The sequence below is a fragment of the Argopecten irradians genome, chromosome 5 (assembly GCF_041381155.1).
Source record: "Argopecten irradians isolate NY chromosome 5, Ai_NY, whole genome shotgun sequence".
Classification (NCBI taxonomy): Eukaryota; Metazoa; Mollusca; class Bivalvia; order Pectinida; family Pectinidae; genus Argopecten; species Argopecten irradians.
The window spans coordinates 8,045,507-8,066,707 of NC_091138.1; the positions used below are offsets into that span (position 1 = coordinate 8,045,507).

The window sequence follows — 21,201 nt, forward strand, 5'->3', positions numbered from 1 at the left end:
AGATAATGTTATGGGAAAAAAAGTTAGAAAGAAACTATAAACATGTTAATTAGATGTCACTTAACATAGAAAAATACCATTAGGTTTGTCTCTCTTCTTTTTACATTATATACTCTTCAAAATCCTAAGTCTTGTATGTGTGGCAAGTATTATAAAAGTTCCAGTAAGGCACAAAGAAATGTACCCATGACATTACCCAGAGTGTATTTTCTGGGAGATATTTAGTATTAACTGATGATGACTATTAATTACATAGCTATATGTAACAAAGGGAAAGATCTATTATAAAGTCTGCCAGACTTACTGTACATGAAATAGCATGTCTGAGGCTAATTTCTGAGATCAGGAAATGTCTTCCACAATGGTGAGTTAGATGTTTACCTATATATATATATAAAGCCCTGTGTGTCCAGGGTTACCTTTCTCTCTTCAAAGTAACAATCTGCTTTAAAGGTATGACACAAATGTGTTAAGTCTTTGATACCCAACATTTCTTTCTCAGTCAATATTGACCAGCCGATCAGCTTTAACAATTAACTGCCTTATTGCTTCATAACACTGTTGTATCATACCCCTAATGTTGATACTAGTATTTACCCAAGGGAGGCACAAACTGCTCCCTATTTGACTAACAGTCACATTAAGACTGTAGAGTATACAAGAGACCTAGGGGTAGCAACAACACCTCTCTATTTAAATGAAACTGTATCAGTATGCATACATACATATGTACCCCTTACCCCGGGGAAGCTGACAATCTGTTCCCTATTAGCTTCAACCTACCCATCAGCAGTTGCTCCTCAAAAGTCCAACACTTTCTAAGCCAACAGGTAAATAACTTCTTCTGATTTAATTTAGCATTAAATGCTTCTCATAATTGTTTGTTTCAATAGCTTTTCAAATCAGTTTCGATGTAATTTCAGTACATTTTCAACCATTCTGACATATGTACTAGTATCATCTGGTGTCTACACAAAATTCATTGTGGTACATAAAATTTTACAAGTGAAGAAGGACATTTTATTCCTAGATATTCAATGAGACATTTAGGAGCTACTTACAAGTTTGTTGCTTGTTGTCAAATTTATAAAATTATCTAGTGATATTATTTCATACAAATATCATACTGACATCACACTCACACAAGACTTACATCACCATTCTAAACAGTATATTTAACATTCACACCTCTAATGTAACCGGTAACCATTTCCCTCAGACTGGTCATATTTCTCACACCTACATATGTAACCAATATAATCTCTGTAATAACATCCAGTGTGATCACAACTCTTACTCAATACTTCTGGTTCAAACATGCAACTAATGCTATAATTAAGTTATCTCCCCTGGTTATTAAATTACCTCCCTTGTCTGCATTATCTTACTGATATTGGAAGGGATCCTCTACCTTAAAATGGAAAAACAATGGATAAATTGTGAAGGTAATTTTACACAGGAAATTTTTAAAGCAAAATGTCTAATGTCAAAAGTTTGGAGAACCTCGAGCGCTCTTACATCAAATCTTTTGGAAATGAGCTAAACTGTACCCAGACAGCCAACAGTAACCTTTCTGCACGAGCTATACTGGTATTAGAAGACTCATACTTATATGATTATATTAGATAAATATTGATTAACAATTATTGAAATAACCACCAAGCTGAATTACATAACTTGTACATAATATTTAAATGTCCAGGATGAAACCTGCCATGTCATTGTCTAATGCCTATGGTTTATTTGTTTGGAGATTTCAGCTGTAGGAGGCTAACAGTGAAAATGTTTGGCATTAATATGATTTTATTATACCTAAATCCAAGTCTACTTAAGCTGAAATTCAATTTATTTCCCCAATATTTGAGTTGGTGTATTTAGTGTGTAATAATTTAACCGTTATCTGGGACTGCTGGAGGACAGCTTACATAATACCTATTGGTTCTATTCAATAACGCTCCCTTTATCGAGACCTGCTTGTGAAATCACATGCAACAAATTAAATTTCCTTCAATTCATTTTGCTGGGTGTCCGTCTTACCTGATGTTATAGAATGGTGTAACTGATAAGGCTGCTGATAGAACCCTCACCTTTACCCAAGTCACTGGGCTCACCCCACTCTAACACACAAAAACTATTCCCACATGCAAATCGGACCAGTTTATCTGCGATTGTTGCTATTTACAAACGAAATTCTTTTGATAAAACTGATATCCTGCAGACATTTTCATTCATGGTTTGTAAAAAATGATCTATCTTGCTTAAAGAAAATTTCCAGCCTTTTTATACTAGACAAACATTATCTTTTGGTACGGCCCCACATTCTCTCTCTATTTAATTGGATTTCTTTTTACCAGCAAAATTTGCAATTCTAATGTCCATGAAAAAGTATAATAGCAGAAGGTTTTTAATAGAATTACAAAGAATATCTTTTTTGGACAATTTTCTTTGGAGAGTCTGTATTTACCTGTTAATGTTCCTGTACACATGATAGAAATACAGACTATCGTTACCCTGATTTAATTAGTGCACTTAATGTAATGGCCAGGAAGTAAAGGCAGCGTATACTGCTGGAGCTTCTCTCTCCTCCACCCTGTCAATTACCTACCTATATCCATACAGACTGCAGCCAAGTGTGACTATCAGGCATCATTTAGAGCTCGTTTTAACACCTGTCATCTGATAAAGCCATTACCTGGCCGAGATACGTTTGACCACTTTCATCCACGATTACGACTAATACAGTGGGGTATAGACTATAATTGGGCAGTGTCGTAGCCCCGTTGAGATGTGAAACGTTGTGTAAAATCACCATTAGTGTGTCTACCTGTATATACCTGTAAATACACGAGCCAATTAATTTCTGTACGGTAAATGAGAAAGCCATTAAAGTGAGGGTTAGAGTATTTAATCCTCAATTTAGTACACAGTAGAAACTGTTCATTCAGTATCTGACGCTGATCAAATATCAATGGTCTGCTTTTCTAAAAATAGAAATACCTGAAAAAATAAAACACAATAGCAATTATATTGTATTTTTTTCAAACAGCGATGAAAACTACCAATCAATTTTATACGGAGTTTTAACAAAGCTAGATATTGGCGTCATTTGTAATGTTGCAGTAACAGCTATGTCTGCGATGCACCAGTAAATTTATTAACAAAACAATCACTGTTTATGTGACATTGTACGAACCTGTTTACATAACAGACCTGTCCTATTGTTGTTTTCATATTTAGGTTTACCAGTGATGACAAAACACTTACCCAAACTACATATAGGAAAACTATCTATTGTGCATGTTAGTTAATGTTGTACAAGATCTGCTGCTGGTGTGTAAACAGAAACTGTTAAAACATCAAAACACTCAAAGGAATGTGCTCTAACCTAGATAAATTTTAAAAATTGTCCTAACCTCTGATATTTCTTCACATTAACATAGAAAATTAATATCTAAAAAAGTATTTAGGAAAGTGAAAACAAACAATTAATATATCTTTTTTTATCAAGGTATCAAATTTCATGGTGCTGTCACAACATCAGAAATTCATGGTGTACATGTGGTAACAACATCTGAAATTCATGATATTTCAATGATATCAGAAATCCATTGCACAGAGACACCAAGGATCACTATAAATGAAACAACATTCATGCTGTTGCAAATGTGATAACATCCCTGGTGTTTTAAATGTAATGACATTCATGGTGTTACTATGATATTTGACATCCGTGTCAAATTTACAATGATACCAAGCAGTGCTGTAAATGACACGGCATTCATGGTGCTATGAATGATACCCAATTTGATCCGAAGATGCTCAGTGATGTATCATTTTCCAGCATTATATAGTCTGACAGTTACATGAATATTTATGAGGGAAAAAGCCATTATAGAAAATTGAGAAACATGATGAAAACTTGTGATAACATATTGTTAATATATTTGACGTCTGTAATGTAGACCTTATCGGGTGGAATGCTGTGACCAGAGATAGGCTACACAGTATAGATTGAGCACAGCAGGCTTATATCATATGTTCAAAGGGACTCAATCATCAAGGTCAGATCCCAATAGGGTACAGGGGTCACCCCTTAACTATCCAGTATTTGAAGGAGATGTTTGGGGCAAAGGTCCTGCTGGTTACAGCACTACCCTTTTAGGACTTGTCAATTAAAGTAATGTGACCTTAGGGGAGGTCACTCATACATCATCTAGAACAGGTGGTAGGTATGTCCTGCTAACATACTATCGATAATTATAATGATGACTTCCAACAAAGTCATGGAAAAATCAAATGTTCACTAGAAACACTGAACAGTAAATAACAGAGTTTGTCCTCATGTCCAACTTTTTGAACCAAGAGTAACGCAACTGTCAAATCTAGGTGATAGCCTCCCTTCTACCTTTATTTTCCAGGCTGTTAACAGCACAGAGCCCGGATGTTTGTAGTTTATTTATGTATAATTTGGGAGGCTGCAGTATGTTCATGTTTGCTTACATTAGTGCAAAATCTCGTGTTTGACTTTGAAGTGTAATATTTCAAATATGAAAGCAGGAAAAAAGAAGATTTTAACCAGGAAACCCCATCATGTGATATATTATAGTGCTATCTCACTGAAGCGTACTTCCTGAGACATCTAGTTGGACACCTCACATTGACAGAGGACAAGAAACCCTACTGTGTCAGAGTATAGTGACAGAGGACATACCAGCCTTCCTATACCATAAACAATAAGCAAATGTATTGAAACAGTCAAAAGTACAGATATCGAAAAAAATACAAGCCATGACAAGAACAATTTGCTTTTTGTGAGTCAACAATTAGTGGCAGCAGATTGACAGGCGTTCCTTGAGGTTTACTGTCATTTCTATTTATCTAAAAGTGACAACGTAGTTTGGAAAGCAATAATTTAAAGCTCATATTTCTTACGGCCAACCAGCCAATGCAATAATCAATTTGGAAAAAAGATTTCCTTTGAGCCTGACTTGAATCTTTTCCCAAGCCAGTTAAAACAATTTCTTACAAAATGAATGTGATCCATGTCGTCTGTTCATTTATTTCAATCAGAACTACCAGAGTATAACTATACAGGTCTCCAAATGACAAAAAAGGTCTCCGATGAATGGAAGCTAGTCATTAGAGTCTAAATCGGAGATTTTATCGTGTTATTTAGGAGAGTGACTTTTCCCTAAACAATTGTTGTTGATTATTACAGCAGACAATCAACAGTTCACTATACAGATTTAGTGACACTTAAGTAAGGCTTCACTTTCAACAATACACAATTCACAAACAGAGATGGAAAGACAGCTAGGTTAGAAAACAGGTATGGTAGTCAATGGCCTTGCTATATAACAGTGTAATAACTGTCAAACATGTCTAAAAAGACCAAAAGGTGCAGAGAGAAAAAGGACATCACAGACAGGTGGTCTTTATACACAGGTCAAACTGAGAGGCCATTTAGAATCCCAAGAAATGTTGTCTTATCAGCAGGTGCTCTTTATAAAGAACGGTCAATATAGAACTGCTTATCATGCTCCAGAGGTCAAGGTAAAGCTGATTGAGGCTCATCATCATATAATGTATCCCTGTTTGTCACAGTGACAGTCCAAACTCATCATCATATAGTGTATCCCTATATTATGTGTACCTTGTCACAGTGACAGTCCAAACTCACTATAGTGTATCCCTGTTTGTCACAGTGACAGTCCAAACTCATCATCATATAGTGTATCCCTGTTTGTCACAGTGACAGTCCAAACTCATCATCTATAGTGTATCCCTGTTTGTCACAGTGACTGTCCAAACTCATCATCATATAGTGTATCCCTGTTTGTCACAGTGACAGTCCAAACTCATCATCTATAGTGTATCCCTGTTTGTCACAGTGACAGTCCAAACTCATCATCTATAGTGTATCCCTGTTTGTCACAGTGACTGTCCAAACTCATCATCATATAGTGTATCCCTGTTTGTCACAGTGACTGTCCAAACTCATCATCTATAGTGTATCCCTGTTTGTCACAGTGACAGTCAAAACTCATCATCTATAGTGTATCCCTGTTTGTCACAGTGACAGTCCAAACTCATCATCTATAGTGTATCCCTGTTTGTCACAGTGACAGTCCAAACTCATCATCTATAGTGTATCCCTGTTTGTCACAGTGACTGTCCAAACTCATCATCATATAGTGTATCCCTGTTTGTCACAGTGACTGTCCAAACTCATCATCTATAGTGTATCCCTGTTTGTCACAGTGACTGTCCAAACTCATCATCATATAGTGTATCCCTGTTTGTCACAGTGACTGTCCAAACTCATCATCATATAGTGTATCCCTGTTTGTCACAGTGACAGTCCAAACTCATCATCATATAGTGTATCCCTGTTTGTCACAGTGACGTCCAAACTCATCATCATATAGTGTATCCCTGTTTGTCACAGTGACAGTCCAAACTCATCATCATATAGTGTATCCCTGTTTGTCACAGTGACAGTCCAAACTCATCATCATATAGTGTATCCCTGTTTGTCACAGTGACTGTCCAAACTCATCATCATATAGTGTATCCCTGTTTGTCACAGTGACTGTCCAAACTCATCATCTATAGTGTATCCCTGTTTGTCACAGTGACTGTCCAAACTCATCATCTATAGTGTATCCCTGTTTGTCACAGTGACAGTCCAAACTCATCATCATATAGTGTATCCCTGTTTGTCACAGTGACAGTCCAAACTCATCATCATATAGTGTATCCCTGTTTGTCACAGTGACTGTCCAAACTCATCATCTATAGTGTATCCCTGTTTGTCACAGTGACTGTCCAAACTCATCATCATATAGTGGTATCCCTGTTTGTCACAGTGACGTCCAAACTCATCATCATATAGTGTATCCCTGTTTGTCACAGTGACTGTCCAAACTCATCATCTATAGTGTATCCCTGTTTGTCACAGTGACTGTCCAAACTCATCATCATATAGTGTATCCCTGTTTGTCACAGTGACTGTCCAAACTCATCATCATATAGTGTATCCCTGTTTGTCACAGTGACTGTCCAAACTCATCATCATATAGTGTATCCCTGTTTGTCACAGTGACGTCAAAATCATCATCTATAGTGTATCCCTGTTTGTCACAGTGACAGTCCAAACTTCATCTTAGTGTATCCCTGTTTGTCACAGTGACAGTCCAAACTCATCATCATATAGTGTATCCCTGTTTGTCACAGTGACTGTCCAAACTCATCATCATATAGTGTATCCCTGTTTGTCACAGTGACGTCCAAACTCATCATCTATAGTGTATCCCTGTTTGTCACAGTGACTGTCCAAACTCATCATCATATAGTGTATCCCTGTTTGTCACAGTGACTGTCCAAACTCATCATCATATAGTGTATCCCTGTTTGTCACAGTGACTGTCCAAACTCATCATCATATAGTGTATCCCTGTTTGTCACAGTGACTGTCCAAACTCATCATCTATAGTGTATCCCTGTTTGTCACAGTGACTGTCCAAACTCATCATCTATATGTATCCTGTTTGTCACAGTGACTGTCCAAACTCATCATCATATAGTTTATTCCTATTTGTCACAGTGACTGTCCAAACTCATCATCTATAGTGTATCCCTGTTTGTCACAGTGACTGTCCAAACTCATCATCATATAGTGTATCCCTGTTTGTCACAGTGACTGTCCAAACTCATCATCATATAGTGTATCCCTGTTTGTCACAGTGACTGTCCAAAAATATAAAAGCATGGAACGTCTATTAAAACTCATTATCCAGCCAAAAGATACCTTGTCAAGTTGTAGCATCCATAGCATACAGGATGAAATAAAGTGTTTTAGAGTAGAAATCTGGCTAGTCTATACAGATGATTTTTTAACCTCTGCAGACATCCACCCGGTCCTCTGTCTCTACCAGGGTTTAGAATTTCCCTTAAAGATGGTATATGTTTCTTAAAAGTACCCGGCCTGAATCTACATAATCCACGTGATGCTACGTCGTCCATTTGAGTAATTATGGGGTGAATGTCACACCAAGGTAAGGCTGTATCTATATAATTAGAGACTCGGGGGAGACACCAGCGATCTATAGGCACAGTGGGTGTACTCGTGTTGGTGTCATTGGAGTAGAGGTGTGACACAACTCAAGTGCAAAGAGCAACCGAGGAAAGTCAATGACCCAGACATGTTCGGTAATGTCATCACAGTCACACGTAATGTATCTGTACCGTACAGGTACATAATTCCACACTAGAATCCTTTCCTTGTTTCCCTAAATGAAGGATCTGGTTGATCTTGGCACCACTCAGAGACACAAACTCGGCACCACTCAGAGACTCAAACTCGGCACCACTCAGAGACTCAAACTTGGCACCACTCAGAGACTCAAACTTGGCACCACTCAGAGACTCAAACTTGGCACCACTCAGAGACTCAAACTTGGCACCACTCAGAAAACCTATACTCTAGCCTCAGACTCTCTTTACCCATAACCAACTGAACAAGTTTAAGTCATTGCCAATTTAAGTCCAATTTTGCCATAAGAAAAGTGAAGAATTTTAAGAAAATATTTTTTGCTTACAAGAGCCATCTAGTAATGCTTAAAATAGACTAGATGTACAAAAATAGATTTTACATAGAGCCACATGCTTAGAATAGAATAAATGTAGAAAAATATCTAGGTGTGCCAATATGAAGAGTAGATAACTACAGTCAGGGCCAGCTACTCCACCTATTGTAGCTAGCTGAGACTTGAGTACTCATTAGTAGACGGCCTGTAGCTCAAGATGTCCAGAACACCCAGATGCTATAGTGGACATAAGATGTTTGGAGAGTGATGAAATGTCCTCATGTATGGGGACCTCTTGTCAGCTAGGTGTCACCAGCCAATCAGAGAATAGGTACCATTGTAAATCCACACAATAACCTAGGTAATTTACTTAATTTAATTATCTCTAGGTCAACGTAAACTTGAGGCTAATAGATGTGTATATGTATAGATAAATAATTCACGAGTGACCAATTACAGCCAGTGACTAATTTGACAAGTACCTGTCAATGACCATCTGTGTGGATACAGAGAGTAATAGGGTAGCAGGATATATATGGATTTGTAAGCCAGCTAGACTTCCTTAAACCTGCTCTGATGTACTGGGTAGGAGAGCTTATGGTAATTGTTGAATAACTGTAAAAGCCAGTGTCATTATGGGATGTGCATGGTAGTTGATCACACTAATTCAGTGACTGTGGGTAATGTTGTGTGTTGGGTTTGGAGCGGTACATGTTGATGCTGTGGTGAAGACCCATGTTAAAGGTAGGTCTAGTATCAGAGGAGGCTAACTTGTGTATTGAACATTTTAGAATGATTTTTTCATCTCAGACAAGATGATTATCTTCCTGTGTACAGAACAAAGATCAAAGTATTATCTCATCAATAATTGTGTGAGAACTGTAAACATAAGATCAGAAGTATATTATCTCATCAAATAAATTGTGTGGAAGAGACTGCTTGAAACATCCATATTCTTCCTTCTATACCTACAATATACTGACATCTTTACATGTATGACAATATTAATACTTTTAGCTTCCTTCCTTCTATACCTACAATATACTGACATCTTTACATGTATGACAATATTAATACTTTTAGCTTCCTTCCTTCTATACCTACAATATACTGACATCTTTACATGTATGACAATATTAATACTTTTAGCTTCCTTCCTTCTATACCTACAATATACTGACATCTTTACATGTATGACAATATTAATAATCTTAGCTGCTGATGTAATGATATAAATGAAATTTCAAAACATGGTAACCGCAATTTTAGAATTACATTTCAAAACATGGTAACCGCAATTTTAGAATTACATTTCAAAACATAGTTACCACAATTTTAGAATTACATTTCAAAACATAGTTACCACAATTTTAGAATTACATCAAATGGAATTTGATAACTGCTATTATATATCTTCCATTTATTAAATGATGAAACTTTATTATTTTTTAATTAAAATAAAATGTTATTAATCAATATGAACATATGTATTTTCCGAAAAAAGACTTGTAAATAAAATATTGCTGAATTAATTTAATCATTAAACAAAATATATCTAATTTAATTGGCTATTCAATTGTTTTAATTGCAACCTTTTTGATTCTATTTCCATCCATGCATAAAAATATCAATAAAGGTTAAAAAATGCAACAGCTTGTGATACGAAAATCCAATAAATTGAGTACTTCCTTCTCAGAGTTTAAATTGATAAGAGCATGTTCAACAAAGATGACAAATAAATGATTCAATGCCAAGTGTTTCCCTATCCTAACCTTTTCAATATCATTCAGAAATCCTTTACGTGAATTGATCAGTTTTCACTCGGCAGTGTTTTATTTGGAGAACTTGACGAGATTGAAAGCTTGACTAATGAGAATGCAGTATTTTTTGTAAAAGAAGATTATTAGATTTCTACAATTTGTATCGTATTTAGACAGGGAGTGAAAATAAATGGATTTTATTACTGAAAAAGCTGTAACACTGTAATAACCCAATATCAAGTTCTAATGCAGTTTTTACACATCTGGCAACTATTTGTTTTCTTCGTCATTTTCAAAACCTGATGCAATACGTTTAAGATTACAAGATATCCTTAGAAAATTATCAATATTTTTTCTTAAGATAATAATTCCTTGTTCCACAATTTGCCAATTCATACACAATTATCAAAAACCGTCTATCATAACTTATTGTCATGTCTCAAGTGACAAAATAATGTATTTATCCTGAGAACATAGAAAATATCCCCTGTGATAATATATATATGATGACTGGCAATAAATGCCTAAATTAGTAATTTAAAAGAGTCTTAACCGTCGACAGAGCATAAACAATACTCATCATTTGAACAATAAATTGTGTTTTACTCGTGTATATATATGTCTAATAAAAATACATATAAAATAAGACATTCTGCTTTTGGTGCATACGCAATCAGTACTTCATAAGACATAGTGCCACGGAATTTTTTCGGGATGCAATTAAATATTTTTAATATTTTTACCTTTAAGTAAAGTTAGAAGCTCAAACTTTTCGATGGTGATAATGGTGTAAAGTAAGTAACTTTTGTAACTGAAGAACAACTGCTGTTTTTGATGGAGAAAAAATACCGTTTGTCAGCGGTGGAGCATTTTTAACTGTTTACAAAATTTTATCACAATTTATTTATAACCTGGAAGTTCTGTCTTTATAATATCAATATGCACCTTCCATGATATGAACCACTTAACTATTAAAAGGTACAAATAGGTTGGTGAATACTGCAAGCTTAAGCATAGAATCACCACAACAAAGCAATTTGAAGTGATATAGCATTGGGTTTGCTCTGTGACTACCCGACTCTTACGTGGAGGGAATGACATTCAACACTATCAAATATTATAAAAACATAACAAAAAATATTTATGGTGATAATTTACCTGAAATAAAAGATCATAGAGAAATGTAGTCTATCATCAGTCAGATATCAATAAAACTAAATATTTATGTTTTTTGTTCAAATTTTAACATTATATCAAATTTTTTTAAGCAGAAGCTATCTACATATCCCGTGGAGCGTGTTAGTTTGTTTTCCTCAGTTGGTTTATTCATATAGTGACGAAACACTCAGAATGTAAATATATTTTGACATTGCTGATTCCTATAATTTTTTGATAAACATAAGCATGACCTCCAATCCATCAGAAAATGTTTTTGTTTCTCACAAATTGTCATACCTTGGATGTCATTTACTGTTTTTTGGGAATGCGAGCGTAAATAACTCTTTAACAAACTTTTAAATACCAGCTTTGTGACAAAATGATTATCTTACCATATTACAAATTGTAGGCCTTTGGTTTATATAATTGTTTCTGTGGTATAATCACCATGTTTTATCATTGCCTTGTCTGGAAGGCATGCTCCAAGCTGCATGTCCTTTACATGTTATCAAAAGATTAAATGGAAAACATGTAAAATAGCAGTGCAGGAGGATTCCACAGAGTATAGCCCTGCTTCTATAAGACAAGAACTGAACAGTTGTCTTTAAATTTCAATTACCCGCCTTAATTAAATACAGTTGAGCAAGTGGAGGAGTTACGACATCCTCCTGATCGAGATATAAATAACTGTTCCCGTTCAATTACCCTCCAATCAGATCAATTACGGAATGACTCAGATTAGGGATATTGTAATCGAGGGGGAAAATGAACAGGCTGATCTAAAGGATAGAGAAAGGATAAGTCTGGAAGTCTGGAGAATATGTCAATCAACCATGTCATTAGCTAATCAACGTCACACAATGAATAACTGGTCATAACAATGTTCGTGTTAATTACTCGTCCATAATAAAAAATATTTCTTTAGAAGATTCTGTTTACAAACTCGTTAATCTCAGGTAACTTATCAAATCATAAAAGAAATCATTTCATAACTGTTGTTAGAGAATATCTAGGATATAGAGCCAATGCTGTCAATGTTTCAATTGGTGCATTTCCAGATTCAATGGGTCCTCCTCCATGCAGTAAAAGAAGTTCTGTTCAAGAAGGTTCTTAGTATGGGAGGAAATTTAAGTTCCTGGAGAAAAACTTTCCATGTGTGATAATAAATAGGCAGGTGCCCCCTTTATCAGTGAGAATTAAAACTTAGGGTGTTTCCTGGTAAATGATCTCTCTTTAACTTATATCTAGGGTGTTACCATGGTAATACATTATCTATATTGACAAAGATGGCTATCTAAATTACAATAGTACATAAACATTGTCTGTAGTTTTGATTTGGAGACAAAATATTTTGGTATCATACTTAACCGAGGCGTGAGATTAAGGCTGTCACATTTTGGTCAGCTGACAGTGTTATTTCAGAGCGCCTTGTGGTCAGTCAGAGTTGACCATTTGGTGTAATTCATAGCGCCTGTCAACAATTGATTTCTCTCAATAATATTTAATGAATAAAGATTGACTGAGCTGAGTGTGGCTAGCCTGGACAAAGGGTCGGGGAAACACAAGTCTGAATGGTACCAAGGGCAGAATAGGGCCGGTATGGACCTTAATTCACCAGTTATTGTCATTTAATCAATTTAAAAGTGACAAAATACATTCAAATGTTTCTTTGCTGAGAAAACATATTTAAGAAGTAAAATAGGCTAGGTTTTGGTGAATGGTAGGTGGTTATACAGACATTTATCAGAGCCTGACCAAGGCTATACACCCCGGACAAATATTTGTTTAAGTTTCTCCTACAACTCACTGAAATGAATAGTGTTGCCTGCAATAGCTTGGTTAAACAAAGCGCGATGTCCGCCGGTGGGTAGCTGATCACGGTGTAGGCAACTAATTGTGTGTATTATCATTTACATTAGTCTAGCCAGCCCATCATAGAAGTAAGTTATAAAAAGATTTCCTTCAGTTCTGATTTCACCGAGTGGAATAAACTATATCAACATCATACCACAGTTCTCCCTGGGCACTGGCCCCAGGTATTTACAAATATAGCAGGGCCTGGTTTTCTCTCCAAATTAATGTTGTCCCCAATAATCCGTTAAGATTTAAATCCTAAAACTGCCTAAAACCATTTTTTTTTCTTTAAAACTGTTAACAATATTTTTGTGGAATTGTATGGCAGACTGTATTTACACCTTGAGGTCGTGAGACTGCCTTTGACCTCTGACCTCTTTGTCAGTCGTCTGTGATACCTGTGAATCGAGAGCTTCACACTGAAGACGTCGTCTACACCACATGGTTGGGAGTTTACCTGAGTGTCCTTTTCGTGAATGGAGTTTAAGCATATTATGCTAGTTTTTTGTTTGTGTTATAATTGTTTTTGTGAGATTAACACTATCAAAGGTAAGATATTTGTGTTATCTATACGGAACATCTGTATGGATTAAGTTCATTTGTTTTATGTGGATGTTTTAGCTGAGATGACGGCCATTTCTGGGAATGACAATGTACGGGAGCAATACAACATTGTCCGACACAGGATTACTGTAAAATGTCACACCTTTGTATACCTCGATACCAGTACATTAACAAGGTGTATCTAGTATTTAACTGTTATCAATAATATCATAGATGTTGTTAATCATCAGTAATTAGTTATAAGTCTAACAATACCAGTAATCAGGCCCCATACCTGTATATAAACATGATGTAATCGGTGGCACCTGTCTTATTAGCACCTGTCATGCTAATTAACTTTTTATATCTGCCATTAATATGTAGGTATGTTGATCTGACATAGTTCTAATCATCTACTACATCTCTTTTCATAGGGAGTAAAAATTATATCCAATACAGAAGGTTGAGACGTAGATTTTGAAAGAGTTGTAAATTAATCATTGTAAATTTCCTTGTGCATTCAACATACATGTATATAAATCAAATCTTAGAACATTTTTTTTTACAAAGTTTACATTTTTGTAAAAGATTATCGTTACTATAAGCTTTAGACAAATCATGACGACTTAATTTCCAAATAGAGCATGTGTGGTAGATGTCAACAAAGTTCATGGTATAGAAGTTATATAGATGTAAATTGAGAATTTTCATCATCAAAGAAATTATGAATTTCTTTTTGTGTATTATTGACATGTGTAAATTAAACTTTTACAGAGGTTCCATTTTTATAAAAGAAAATCATTACTTTTTGTTCTGGACACCACATGGGGACTAAATTTTCTACAAAAAACCAGGATACTAAGGCTTCCATCCATAAGAATTACAATTTATTTTATTACTGTACTTCCATGATAGAGAAAACTGTATTTACCAACTTGAAGTAAAGTCAGTATTGTAGTATGATATAGACCAAGATCTGTTGAAAAATATAAAGTAGGGTTAAAATGTTATGAAAATAATAAAAAGCTTTCCAAATCAAACAAAATGTATAAAAAAAATATCAGAAAAAGAATTTATTTTTTCATATAAAATTCTTGAAAGTAATCTTTTACTCGATTTTTTAGATTCAGACAAGATTTTATACTTTGAACACCTGACATTCACAGGTACACCCCCCCCCCCCTGTCTACAGTGCCTCAGTGACAATGTTCTTGATAGCAGTGTGGATAACAGCACCACATAAATTATGTCAGATCACCAGTTAGAAAGTATAAATATTATCTAAAAGCACCTTATCACACAGAAAGTATAAATATTATCTAAAAGCACCTTATCACACAGAAAGTATAAATATTATCTAAAAGCACCTTATCACACAGAAAGGCAAGCACTTTATGCATCCGAGATATTTGCAGATATTAAAAGGCAATTATAATTATATGAGTAAATTTGAGTTAAGAGAGCACTTCTTGTTACAACACTTAAATCATTATGTTATGGGTGTGAATGTTCAAAGGTTTATTTGTAATATGTCCATTACACACAACTGGTCGTTACTTTGATATCAAACCCAGTCAACCAGAGTCGAGACACTTGCACATTTACCACAAACACTAAGTCAAGCTGATCCGTTAATGTATTCACCAGGATACTCTTAAACTTTCTCGACTGTATATGAATTATGAGTGCAATCATTTGACGGCCGTGCAGGTGTCCGCCATAATGATCATATACCTAGGTATGTTAAAAATTTCTCCGTACAGCTCGAGCAACAATTGCCCAGGGCTATCTCTAACTTTGACATTGCTTCCTAACTATGAAAAATCAATCACAGATCCTATTATTTATAATAATACACAGGTCGTGGGCCTGTAAGCTTGGAATACACTAACGACAGGTAAATGACAGGTAACTACCTATTGTATCTACATAATTAACACTTAAATCTGTATGTTTACCAAAAACTTACAACAATAGATAATATTTCAATCTCTAATTAAAAATCAAACATTATCTACACACAAGACTAACAACGTTTCTTCTTCCAATCTACATCAATCATTTTATGTATCATAAATTAAAATATTTGATACGAAAATACAGGTACAAAGAAGGTAAAAATAATATCACATTAAATTGGTTAAAAATCTAATTAAGATTAAAACATCCTGATTTTGCAATACTTTCTGTTTGTTACAAAATCATTGAACCAGACACTGTAAAAATAACAGTCCTTTACACAAAATCATTAGTTTACTTGTTTTTCAGAATTAAGAAAAGCGTAAGTTCACGTTTTAGACAGGCCTGAACTTTCTTTTGACCCTGTAATGTATTAATAGTGAAAATGTTTGTTTGAATGGCGGATATATTCCGACCGTCCTCGTATGGCCCCTCGACGGCTCGGGTAGAGGGTTGTATGTCAATGGGTTCTGTGTACCTTATGCCTCCAGAGCAATAATGAACATTGAAATTGAATTATATTGAATATCATTTTTGAAATCTATAAAAAAAAATATATCTTAAAACTCTTCAAATAAGGTGCTAGACCTCACTTCATGTGAGAACATTGAGGAAAAACATTCAAGGACGGGCACATAAAAATGTTAAATGTAACTGTATACTTAATCATATCAGTCTGGCTCGTGATGGATTGATATTAAAAAAAAAAATGTTTTGAATTGTTACAGACTAAAAATTAATCTTTATATAATTGATCATTTACATTAGCCTTTCTATACATTCAACACATTTAAAGTTAAACCAATATCAATAGCATTGATCGTTTACTTAAACACACAGAAAATTAATTAAAATCATAAAAAATATTCAATATCTATAAGGACAGTTGCTAAAAAAAAATTACAATTAGAAATTATAGGAAAGAGCTGAAGTTATAATTTCATTTTGTGTTGTAAACCTTTCCCGAACAAAAATTTACAAATTCATATCTTTCCTTGTATAAAAAAGAGTGGGCCTTTGTAGGATATAAATGATGTAGGTGACAGTTAGTTTCGGGAGCTATATAAGTTATGCCTTTGGGTGACACCAGTGTTGTGGACTTCAGTGGTAGACATGTCCACTACGATTAGTTAATGCCATCAGCCCCACACCTCACAGACCAACATTGTCACCTCTCTTCCTTGTGAACATCAGGCACCCTGCCATAGCCTGGGGACCAACACACGTTTTATTTATGGGTCTGCTGAAAGGTGCACGCAGGTCCTCGCCAGGTCTGTTGGCCGATAAGTCTTATACATATTTACTGCAGAGAGCTTTTAGAAAAGCATGTACTCCAAACTATATACCAGTACAAAGCTACTCCACGTCAATAGTGTTAGCTTAGTCTCACACTGAAGTATGGTTTACTTTTGTAAATAAGCTTTAAACATCTGTAAGTATTCTGCACTTTCAACCGATTTGTAAACTCTATCTTCCACAGATTAGAAATATTATGAAACAGGGTTTAAAAAAAAAAAATTTGTAATGATATTTACATGATCGAGTGAAAATGCTACTAAGCGTTTCGACTAACTAATTAGAGTGAATTAACTGCTTAACTGAGTAACAAAATTCAGCATAATCCTGATAGATTTTGTCTCCTCTACAATTCGGGAGGAATTTGTCTCTGTCTCAGTTCACATGTTGTACGCTGAACATAACTAGGTACATGTATATAAAGCGGTGTTAGAAGACTGCTAGCCTACAATTAGAGATAGGTCACCAGGTTCTTGTGCAGTCTAACGTCAAATAAGAACCGTTCAGGAAACGCTTTAAAGCTTTTTGATAAATTTATAATCTGTGTACTGCTACCATATTTTTTTAATTGGCTGAAAGTTAAAATCACATGGTATGATTCTCTAGGTGGTTATTAGAGTAGGGTCTGAACCTAAAGGGCAGGCTATTTTCACCTGATAAGGTCAATTATCCCCAAAGATTATCCCCTATTTCCTATGTTGTGGTTCATTTGAGGTTAGGAAGACGGTAAAAACAAGGAAAGTTGAGAGACGTCTTGGTCTGGTTCCGGGTGAGTGACTTGGTGGCTGCAGGCTACATATCGGTGGAAGTATAAACCACCTCGGTCAGGTAGAACTGGATAATATGCAAGCTAGGAGCAGGACAGGGTATAGGGCCACAAGGACCACTACATAATGTATGTAGATCTATTTTGGATGAGGAATTTGTTGTTCAATACTTTGAATACTGTTTTTATTTATCAGCTAATATATATGTATAACAATCTGGCATCTACCAGTACATCTGAATGTGATAACTGGTGTACGGAGTGTAAGCCAGACCTGGTATTTAGTGGGATCGAGTATTGATCGGTTGATTAAGTGATACCTATATGTATACCCCTGATTAACTGGTATGTTTCTGTACTTTCAGACTGATGTATGGGACTGGATCTACCCTAACACTATGGTGGCTTACAGTTGGCGGCACTATGAAACTCCAACAACTTCAGCATGACGGACATAATGACACTCAACTACCTCTTTTTTCTAGGAATTGTTATACCGTGTATAATCACCGTCTCCCTTTTTGTAGTGTTCATTCTGTGCTGGAACAAATACAGACTACGGAAAGAGATCATGACTAAAAAATTTGACCCACATAAGAAGTTTCGTTTGGGGAAGGAGGCTTACCATGTCCCTCGTCCTCCCCTTCCCCCAAAGTGGATTTACAGGACGTCTAAGTCCCAGGATGGACAGAGTATTCTACCGCACCATAACAAAGCTTTCGACGTGAGTCCCGACACACCGGGTGAGGACACGAGACACATGTATAACACATTCCATGACAGCGGTATGTCAGAATTAAGTGAGATTCAGTACAGGTTTGAGAGGCAGCGGCCTCATTCTCAAGCCTCAACGGACTCGGAGGACTCCGGCTTCAGGAGTTCGAGGTCGGGACAATACTTACATAGTGCCCAAAATAGCAACGCACAGGAACTACCCCTGTTCAAACCATTAGATAGCTTATCTCAACCTCAGACAGTTAATATCCCTCCAAACTGTGATAATGTAAGAGTATCTAGTCGCCGCTCCAGACGGAAAAGTAGGTCTCCGGCCAATCAAAGGACTAGACAGGAATGTCCTGCCAATCAAAAGTCAAGACTGGAATGTGTTGATGTGAATGAGATTCTAACGGATGTAAAATCACAACCATTATCAGTGATATCCCCGCAAATGGGGCAACTGACGGTAACCATGGCGACAGTGCACCACCCGAACATTGAGGAGCGGGGTGCGGCCATGGCCTATTCTGTTGTGTAGCGTTTATGGTGATATATACAATGGACGAGTGCAAATATTGTCTGAGAGGGATTATTTCTAAAGGTTGTGATGTTTATCTTGACCTTGACCAGTGATTTCCGTTACATTATGGAATTTATTATAAAGTGTGTTCAAATAGATGGTCTGAGATACGACTGTCCTAACTATGTATAATTTGGTGATACAATCACTAACTTTACGTATAATCCTAACTGTCGACCCTGTCCAATTTGACCCTCCGAACCCTGCCATGTTATGCTGAGGCCGGGTCGGATTGGACAGGGTCCGTATTGTGTATGATCACAATGTACATGTGTGTTAGTGTGGTTCTCCCGGTACTTTATACCATTGAATAATTTACAAGTGCTGAATCTTGACAACAATGTGCTATGTCATAGATCACCAAATATCACCAGTTCTTTTGTCCTACATGATCAGGTCAGAATCTCAATGTTAGACAATGTTTTAGTGTAACATGTGTTTGTCAGTCGCTACAAGATAAAATCCTGAAATCCTTGTACTCAAATCCATTACTCTATTGACCATCTACTGCTATACTTGTAACACTATTCAGAAATACATTTACCAATTGACCGTGCAGAAAGAATTCCATTAATTTTGTAATAATATTGAATGCCATGAAGAATACAGTAACAACATCTGCACTGGGTTTTTAAAGTTCTTATTACATGGTAATGTGTAATTACAAGACATATAATATAATCTATACAATTCAACATATTTTACAGAATTTGAAACATGATCTTGCATTCTTCTATTTTGTGCTCCTACAGTTTGTTGTCGACCCACACATCAGGCTGATGTTATTTATTCATGAGCATTATGACAAGTACAATTTCTATAAAACTCCACACAGAATTTTCCCCGTCAGCTCACATTTGATACACAAGACTACAAGCAGGTGATCATTCTTATCTTCAATAGAACATTCATCAACTTTTCATATATGTGTTTTCCTGTTTGCCAGTTATAATATCCATCATTCCACCCCACTTGTGACAGTGGGCCTGGCCCAGATCAAAGGAAGAGGAAGTATTCAAAATCTTCTGAGGGGATTAAGGTTAAAGCCTACCAGATTGTCAATAGTAACCTGTAGGTGATGAGTAGTATAACTGTACCATTTATACTACAAACATTCCATTTCTCTGGATATGTTACGCAATATTGTCTTAATCAAATCAATACGCAAGAAAGCAATAAAAAACATCAATTTAGATTTTTTTCTGTAATAAGAGAACATTATCATTAAGAATAAATCACTTCAGTTATTTTTTGTATGTTATCAATAATATTTTTTTTTTTTTTCACAAGGCAAAATTTCTACGGCAAAAAAATCATGGATCATATGATTTTCTAATAAATGTGTTTGCCGTTTTTAAAAATAGAAATGAATATACAGGTACTTAATGATAAGGTAAACTTTTTTGTTTTTAATTGATTGATTACATACTGAATCACAATTTTGACCTATCATTTTAAACAAAATTCCTCCTCATATTTTGGAATAAATTATGTGAATAGGAGATTATTATTTATGTGTATATATATACCAGAGTATTGGTTCTGCACCAAAGCAGTGATACAAACATTTTAGCTGATGTTGACAAGTGACTTTTATCCCTACAAACATTCCAGTTTTTGTCCCAGAAACATGAACTGACTATAAATACATCACACAAATCTCTCCTCATATAGTTTGCTGTAGGACATGTTTTTCAATGTTTTTATTATTTATATGAAATCTGTTGTATGTTCCAGCTTCAAAATGAAGCCTAAAGAAATTAAATAACTTTAAAAAGAAGTATTTTGTCTGTTATATTTACAAGTGTTTTTTCTTCAAGAAACCTTATTTAGATGCTTTCTATGTCACAATAACTTAGTGTACCTAATAAAGAATATTAGCTTGTAAATATCAGGCAACATTTAAAGCCTTTATGAACTTTTTCAGATCAATTTTTACCGGAGTTTTAAAACACGAGCCTCACTTAACGATTCAACAAG

General features: G+C 35.4%; 2 protein-coding genes across 6 annotated transcripts in view; one reads left to right on the forward strand and one right to left on the reverse strand.

Moving 5' to 3' along the window:
• Positions 1-21,001, forward strand: part of LOC138322774 (uncharacterized) — a 29,100-nt gene extending 8,099 nt beyond the window's left edge. For 2 of the 5 annotated variants that reach the window (XM_069266864.1, XM_069266859.1), the window contains exon 2: positions 18,290-21,001. In XM_069266864.1, the coding sequence (XP_069122965.1) occupies positions 18,370-19,179 (810 nt within the window). In that variant the 5' untranslated portion in view covers positions 18,290-18,369 and the 3' untranslated portion in view covers positions 19,180-21,001. Of the gene's footprint in view, positions 1-9,169; positions 9,333-13,719; positions 13,910-17,196; positions 18,054-18,289 lie in introns of those variants that run through there. The other 3 variants (XM_069266862.1, XM_069266860.1, XM_069266863.1) reach the window with 3 other exon arrangements.
• The window catches only part of LOC138324244 (U3 small nucleolar RNA-associated protein 6 homolog), a 123,196-nt gene that overhangs the window by 64,595 nt on the left and 37,400 nt on the right, over positions 1-21,201 (reverse strand). The window lies entirely within an intron of this gene.